Here is an 8,576-nt window from a genome sequence, read left to right on the forward strand (position 1 = left end):
TTGCCTGTGATAGTGAGAAGAAGCGCTGCTGCTAATGCACGTGCCAGGTCTTCGGTGGGCGTGGTTTGGGAAGAGAGGGCCTGTCCAATCAAGTGAAGCGACAGGAAAACAGCGTCGTGAATGTGCTGATTGGTCAATGGAAGCTCACATAATACATCCATAAATAATAAAATATAAATTGTGTTGTATAATAATAATATATATTCTGCTATAATACTGAAATATGAATTATATTTAAAAAGTCAAAATAGCTGTGAAGATGCTTCTAAATACTGCACCCTGGTCTCCAAGTCCGGTTTTAGCTCATTTAGCAGTCTGGTTTAAGAGGGGTTTTTACTTTTTTAACTGGTCAAGTTGGTCAGACTGGAAAACCAGCTCAACTGCAATGTAAAGCAAGCGGAGCACTAGTTAATCGAGCAGAAACGCCAGCTTTGCCAGGCGGATCAATGGAAACCAGCTAAGATCAACCAGGCTGGTTTTAGCAATTTTTAATAAAAATCTATATAATAAAATACAGATTTTAATAGATATATAATAAAGATAATTAAATAATTCTACAGCATAATAGAAAAATAACTAGTCGAAAGCTTGACAAGAAACTTGCCCATAGGCGTTGAAACCAGCAAGACAATGTTAGCAGCCAAACCTTGACCCCACATGTAGTATATATAAAATAAACACCCTTAATATGCTTTACACGCTAATTTATTGGTCTACTAGTATTGTTTCACATTAAAAACAAGATGCATCACTGGAGAATTCTGTCATTCTTCTTGCAAAACAAATCAGATGATATAAATCTGTCAGGGGCACTAACCAGCTTAAAATGTTGTCTTTCTCTCGATCTGTTATCCCAAGTAATTAATGTTACACTTCTGGAATCTACACAAAGCCTGGATATTGTACTTGGCACAGCTGGGCATCTTTTGGTATGTTAATGAAACAGACTGGGTGGATTGTAGGGGGCTTGAATCCCCCGTCAGACTCGACTGCTACAGGCTGTTTGTATATCTGCTCTCTGCACTACAGGGGGATTTTCTGGTTTTCTGCCAAACAGAAGCCCAGACGAAAACCAAATAAACACATACAAAATATCTGTCACCACACGCAACACATGCATTATTGATGGGCTGTTTTCAAAAGAAAAGGTGACCTAAAATTGTTGAATTGGATGAGAGAGTAGTGCTGAAGAAGTGGACCTTCACAAAAACCAAATTCCAACCTGCTGAAAGTCGATTGACAGAAGCTCACCTATGGGGATGAATTTAAACCAAGGTTTCCCTTTCCACACCCAATTACAGACACAATAAACCTCATTTACATATTTGTTTGTATTCTAGTTCTTTTAGAGACACTTGTACTTGAGAATAAGATAGTTGTGGACACGCAGTAACTGGAAAAACACTATGTTGGCAATGCAAATGTTATGGTTTCGATCCTGGGCAACACACATACTGATATAAATTGTATAGATTGCAATGCAGGTCACTTAGGATTACAGGATCTGTCAAATGCATAAATGCAAAACACTGGGAGAGTCCAGATTGAGTTAAAGATCATCCTTTGGATCCCAAGCTATATAGAAAGCTGAAAAACAGTTTTAGTTTCATCCCTGAGTATGTAACACTGGTGCCTAAAGCAGTGATGTATAAGGGAAGTGGACATAATAGTAAAAACCAGAGGTTTTTGCCCCTTCAGATGTGATGGTAAGCAGTTATTATTAGTCACTCTTAAGGATTTTTAAGGAAATGGCACCACCTGCTGGTAGCCTGAGGAAATACATCTATTATGTTATTTACAATTGTCTTGTAATGTGTGATTTAAAGCAAAGTAAGTCTTTTGAAACATTTGATAAGTTACTTACTAACTGAAACGAACAGAACAAACAGATTATCTTTAAAAACAAAACTAGACAGCGAGCCGTTCCAGAGCCGTTTACAAATTTATTCAGAAATTAGAGGACAAAAACATTTTAAAAACACTCTTTCACAGTATACAATAAAGAAGCCACTTATGTTAAATAAATAAACCCAAAAAGCGTTTAAGAATTGTCATAATTTCAAAGTTTAATGTTATCGTCTGCAAATTGAATATCTAAAAATGAAGACATGGTTTCATCATGCCATTCATCAGATAAAACAGATCAATCACATTCATAAGAAAAAAAGGAAAGACCTTTGGTGCATCTCACTAAACCACATTCAGCTCAATAATCAAGTTCGAAAGAGAAAAACAAACATTTGATATGTTTAAATTCTCTAAACAAGATCCGAAATTAGAAAATGTCTCGACTGTCGATCTTATATGCAACCAAAAACCTTTAAAAACAAACACTGATTTATTGGGCTCTCAAAATGAGAACATTAACAACCAATAGGTCATTGTTATTGCATAGCTGTGCAATAATTCGAAAATATATATGTTACAGTGAAATCTCCAACTTTACTTTAAACCAAGACACGCAACTAATTCTGTGAAAGTCTTCCATGTAAGATTCTACCCGTTATGTAACGTAAAGGTGCTGAATAATCCTGGGACGTCTGAAGTTTGTCTTTGAAATACATAAATATTACGAGTCTATGATGTCCAGCGCCACAAGGCCACTTTCATTCGATCCCAAACAGCCCCCAAAGAGTCAAAAGCCGGACGCACGTCCAGGATAGAAAACTGGTAGGTGTCTTTATCGATGTTCCCATCGTAGTAGTCGATGACATAGCGAACGTCCTTTCCACAGCGATCTACGATCCAGTCATGACGGTCGTAAGGTAATTCATATCTACAGAGAAAAAAGAAAAAAGAAAAAAAAGAGTATACATCAGATATTGGTTATTTACATTACATTGCATTAATCCATTTGGCAGACGTTATGTGTGTTCCTGGGTTAAAACCCATGACCTTTTGTGCTGCTAATGCAAAGCTATACAGGAGGTCACAAGTTAAAGTTACCATATAATAAATATAGACTAAAGAACATAAATTAAAAATGAATAATATAAAAAAATTGAACCTGAACATAATATCCTGATAAATAAAATGCATCAGATGCACTTAGAGGGTTTTGCATCTGAACTCCTTAAATATTAAAGCATGCAAGTCTTCATAGTCAAGGTACCTTTTAAGACATATTTAGTTACAGCAGTGGTTCTCAAACTTTTTCAGTGTGCGGCCCCCCTTGTGTACGGTGCATTCCTTTGCGGCCCCCCAAAGAAAATTTATTTTAAAAAAATTAAAAAAACGTAACATTTTAATTAGACCAAACATATTAAAGTATACAAAGCAGTCATGTTGGTTAGTTGGTTATTTTTTTTAGGTTTAATTACACAAAATGAATGATACACATTTATGTATTTGATAAAATATCATTAAACTGGGGCCCCCCTGACACCATCTCGCAGCCCCCAGTTTGAGAACCACTGAGTTACAAGGCTGCTAAAAATGGGAAGATTCAAGGCCTTTTTTGAGCTCTATTAATAAAAAGTGCTTTTCATATCTCACCCCATCCAGTGACGTATTCTGGCTCTTGGAGAAAATTGCTTCGCTTTGCCACCAAATTTCTTTAGAGATGGACCACATGGACACTCACTGGCAAAACAAACAGAAAACATTTCATTCGATGTGATGACAACATACAAATCTATGTGATGTTTATTTACTCGACAATCTGTGAAGATCACGCTGACAGTGACCATCACACAACAGGCAAGAATCTGACAAGGACCATATTATCGCCTCATTCACACAAATATCAACAAAACAGAAAATCTGTGAGCACAAATCTGCAAACAATCGAAATGAGACCAGCATGATGCACAACCACAAACATGAAGTGTGAAAACAAGAAAGGTAGTGGCAATACACATGCATCTGCTTTACAAGGAAAACAACATTTGTATGCATTGTATTTGGGGGGACACTATCTCTGAAATTAAATATATATGAAATACACAGCACATAGTGTATACTTTTAATTTCAGGTTTGTTAAAAACATTTATCATCTTACCTGGCATGCAGTGCTTCCCACTTTAAGATTTCCTGCCAAGCTTGATCGTTGTTACGATTGTGTATTTGAATAATATTGGTCATATCTTCTGGGGCAAGATCATCGTCCTTCCACCGCCACCTATCAAAAACAACACAGACAGCAACAGGATTCTTGTGACAAAGGCTTTGGATACACGGGTTGATTTTCAGCACTTCTATCTTAGTTTATACTGCACCACAAAAACTCAAGGTGCTGCCATAATTTTATGTTTGAATAATCACGTTACAGCACTCGCGAGCTTCCTGTAACCAAGCCAAATGTGATATTAGCACATTAGTTTGAGAAAGGCAAATAATTTATAAGGTCCAGTTGGAGCGCCAACATGATATTGCCTTAACATAAAAACAAGACACTTAAAAGGTCCCGTTCTTCCTGATCCCATTTTTCAAACTTTAGTTAGTGTGTAATGTTGCTATAATAGCATAAATAATACCTGCAAAATGATAAAGCTCAAAGTTCACTGCCAGGCGATATATTTTTTTTACAGAATTTCCCTTTCAAATCATGAAAAACTATCTATGTCTATACTCACAAATACGGTCTATACTCACATTATAGAGTGGGTCCAGTTCTTGTTTTTGATTGGTCAATAGCTGTGTTTATCGTAAATGACACTTCTGTGCATCACTAGAAAGCACCCTTTGCAATGTAAACATATGTGAAACATTCAGTCAGGGACTATTTTTGCCAGCGGAAGGAAGGCTTTTAGTGATTTTACTTCATAACTGGCCATTCACACCAGACACGGAAGAGGCAGCAAAAACGCACGTAGTTGGACGCTTGAACATGTTGAGTTTATTCGGTTCATTCACGCGTGAAATTCTAGTCATTCGAGAAATTCATACGGAAATTTGCGTCAAGGGAGGGGGTTCTTTTGCCTCCGCTTGCTTCCTGTAATCACGTCACTACTAGAGCAAGCTCCTGATTGGTTCAAGCGGCGCGAATATCCGCCAAAGTTCAGATTTTTCAACTAGCGCTTGTTGCCTATTCCGCATCTGGTGTGAACGCACAGTAAAAGTTGTGGGAGTTTTTTGCCCTAATTTTTGTATTGTCTGGTGGTAACCATTTTACAAAGCGTACTCAAGGTTACTGCTGTATTGTGAACAAGTCAAGTCAGTTTATTAAAGGCGGAGTCCATGATGTTTGAAAGCCAATGTTTATATTTGAAATCACCTAAACAAACACGCCCCTACCCCAATAGAATCTGGACCTTCTGATGATAGACCCGCCCCACACATACGCAACCCGGCATTTGATTTGATTTGATTGGCTATAAGTGTGTTTTGGTAGTCGGCCCGTCTCCTTTTCCAAACCGTTTTTCAAACATCGTGGACTCCGCCTTTAATATAGCACAACTTAAACACAACCACCATTGATCCAAAGTGTTTAACAATAAAAAGTTACTAGAGAAGCAACAAAGATCAAAAATTTAAAAGAGGGAAAAAACATATACCGTAAAACTTCAAATAATAGCCGAGTCCCAAATAGACGCCTGTCTCTTTTAGACGCCTGGTGTGACGACAGGTTTGGGTAAATAAACGCTTGTCTCAAATAAAGGCCTGGTTTGTTTTTTAGTTTCGGGTTGTATTTAATCTTCTTAAACCCATCAGATCATCTGTTTAAGCCAGTTCTATGGTGCAGATTGCACACGCTAAAGTTTTGATTCCCGGTAGATGTCACGTGACAGATGCAGTCATTCCATTACTCATCACTATGACAACACAACAAGGTTCATCGTCAGGATTGAATGATGATGACAGTAGCGAAGAGTCGGGTCTTTCCTGGTGGGCCGGTCTGATAATAGCCGGGCTTTCAGTCTTTTGTCATGCATGCACTTCCGCCACACATTGTATTTCTCACGCGGAAACACTATTTATCATATTTAATATGCTACAGTGCCCAAAATGTATCTGGCCGCACCGCTCTCTCTATCAAGCCCGTCTCCCCTGGAGTTCTAGTCGAGCGAGCCAATCCAAAAAAAAAGAAAGAAAAAGGCTACACAATAGCCAATCAGAAAATAGCACTGTTATATCTGGGTAAGATTTCACGCAAAAACCAATAAAAAAGCATATCCTCGTTTGCTTTATTTATGCTGCCAATAAATAAGACTGTTATTCTTACACAAACGAATTTGTTAAACACATTCAAATTATGAATAAAACGTAATCTGTGGTAACCTCCTGCTGTCATGCTGGAACAATTAAATTAAAAGCCTGTCTCTTATAGACGCCTGTCTCTTTTAGACACCTGGTGTGATGATAGGTTTGGGAAAATAAAATCCCAGGCTATTATTTGAAGTTTTACGGTATACACAAAAAACATCAAAAGTACCGTTCTTGAATGAAAGGGTGTAAAAATGAGGCTTTAAGTTTGATTTAAAAACACTGAGCGATGGAGAAGCCCGGATAGTAAGTGGTAAACTGTTCCAGAGTTTCGGGGCAGTGACAGCTCGGTCACCTTTGGATTTACACCAAGAGCGAAAGACAGATTAAAGGAGGTCAGAAGTCAAGACTGAAGGGGTTGCATTGACTCGCCTTCAAAACGTTCTTCAGCCATAACTTATTCACGATACAGCACAACCTCTCGTACCTTATTGCTAACATCAATAAGTGAAACTCACCCCTTCCGCAGCATGGCATTCCAGAACATCTGTTCTGATGGATAGACCCATTTTTTTTCAGTGCCAGAACGTGGGATGTTGGATTCCTCTCTTTTCACGGACAGAGGGAAGGGCTGATCAGGGGCAGGCACTTGGTTTGGAGGAGGCATCTATATGACACAAAGCAGCACATTAACACACAGAAGCCAGTATTACAAAAGAATACAGCGGGTACTTAATCAAGTTGAAAATGAAAAGGTGTTTTTACATTTTTTATCCAGTTTTGCCTTAAAATAGCTTTAGTTGCCATCCAAGTACTATTGATTCAAAAAGTAGATATTAATATATACAATAGTACAGAATCTAGGTATTTTAAATAGAGAGACAATGTGTTATCCTCCCAATGAAAACCCAGCTCATGTAATTTTTTTGTGATGTATTGTTTTTTTACATAAAATCATTCTGAAAGCATAAAGAACATTCTGTGAAAATATATTTAGTGTCGGGCCACATTTGCTTATACACTGCAGCAATAGTAAAAGTAGTACGGTAGTATATTATTACATACACATCGCACAAAGAGGTGGTAGCTATCTTACCATGTTAGTGGGATCAATAGGTCCCTCTGCCGCTTTCATTGGGCATTCAACAAATTCATACGCTCTGTCCTGATGTACTGGTCCGGCCGGTGCCGTATGGGACTGATGCATCGGGCACTCAGGTGGTGGAGTGTCTGGGGTCATATTATACATTATTGGTTATTATTACATGAATTCACATTTGATTTATTATTTAAGCTTATGATAACAGACATGATAACTCACTTTTGGGTTGCTCTTGATGCATGGGACATCCAGGGGGTGGAGATGCCCCAGCCAAATGAGGTCCTGCCATTGCAGTCTCTGCTCTAACAGGACTGGACAATGATGCACCCATGATTGAAAACAACCAGCACTTAAAGTCCTGGAGAAATCCCTAAAAAGAGCAAAATAAGGTCATCGCTTTTTATAATTTGTATTATTAAAGTACAATACCAGACTCATCTGAGGGCTTGCATATGATTAATTTCTATATTGTGTGCCTTTATGTGAATTTAAAATGTAAAATACCTTAATAATAATAAAAAAAGAATAAATTTTCTTGCAAAAAAAATCTAATCATTTATTAACACCGGTTTTTAGCCACTTCAAAACAAATGTTTCATAACATTAGTCTTATATGAAATCGTCCGGGAGGTTACATAAAAGATCAATTTACACGAAATACAAAGCATTATATTACAAAAACACTCCAAATAAACTAAACAACCTATGTTAAAATATCACTACAAGACAGAATGATATCTAAAGGGTTTAAAGATAAAACGAGTAACGTTACAACTCACCTCTGCGTGTCTGTATCGGACGCAGCGCAATGTCAACGTGCGATCTTGCTTCCGCTTACCCAGCGTACACTGCGTATGGGGGCGGGGCGAATGCGTCGGCTTATGAATATTAATCAGATCGCTTACTGGTTGCTTAGTAACACTCATAGACGTGTACATATCTATGGGTAACACTGCTCAGCAGTGTATGGATTGAAGGCCTATTAAACTACACCATGCTTGCTGATAAAATTACATAAGCACGTTTTTTGACGTTTGAGCTTGGATTTTTATTATTAATGTCAATTTATGATTTTCATTTGCACATAACCTCACAGTTTATACAAATATTAAGTTTTACCCCTGATGAAAGCAACTTTACAAACTAATGGTTTTATTAAAATCAATACAATTCCCATATAACCTTCAAATCCAGTAGATTGTCTTCAGCACAACACGCCAAACTGAATTATATCAGCAGATAAACTGCATACAGTTTTAAAATCACTTATGGTGTGTAAATAACCAAATTTAATTTATTATCAGACAGACCCTGCTTAATTTTCTAATG

At 37.5% G+C, this 8,576-nt stretch overlaps 1 protein-coding gene across 1 annotated transcript; it reads right to left on the bottom strand.

Annotated features, from left to right (window-relative positions):
* Nucleotides 1–1,923: 1,923 nt before the first annotated feature.
* On the bottom strand, nucleotides 1,924–8,200 carry hccsb (holocytochrome c synthase b). The gene is made up of 7 exons (XM_065258517.1): nucleotides 8,027–8,200; nucleotides 7,467–7,617; nucleotides 7,242–7,375; nucleotides 6,664–6,812; nucleotides 4,002–4,121; nucleotides 3,496–3,582; nucleotides 1,924–2,776 (listed from the first exon to the last, which is right to left on the bottom strand). The coding sequence occupies exons 1-7, from the start codon at nucleotides 8,183–8,185 to the stop codon at nucleotides 2,578–2,580; spliced, it is 999 nt and encodes a 332-aa protein (XP_065114589.1). The 5' UTR covers nucleotides 8,186–8,200; the 3' UTR covers nucleotides 1,924–2,577.
* Nucleotides 8,201–8,576: the final 376 nt, after the last annotated feature.

Source organism: Paramisgurnus dabryanus, chromosome 22 (assembly GCF_030506205.2).
Source record: "Paramisgurnus dabryanus chromosome 22, PD_genome_1.1, whole genome shotgun sequence".
Taxonomy (NCBI): Eukaryota; Metazoa; Chordata; class Actinopteri; order Cypriniformes; family Cobitidae; genus Paramisgurnus; species Paramisgurnus dabryanus.

What these genes read in the sequence shown, in the direction of transcription:
- hccsb (XM_065258517.1), bottom strand. Translation starts at nt 8,185, where the DNA reads ATGTACACGTCTATGAGTGTTACTAAGCAACCAGTAAGCGATCTGATT. An exon ending in TCCGATACAGACACGCAGAG is followed by an intron (nt 7,618 to 8,026) that starts GTGAGTTGTAAC and finishes TGCTCTTTTTAG; the next exon opens with GGATTTCTCCAGGACTTTAA. An exon ending in GCATCAAGAGCAACCCAAAA is followed by an intron (nt 7,376 to 7,466) that starts GTGAGTTATCAT and finishes ATATGACCCCAG; the next exon opens with ACACTCCACCACCTGAGTGC.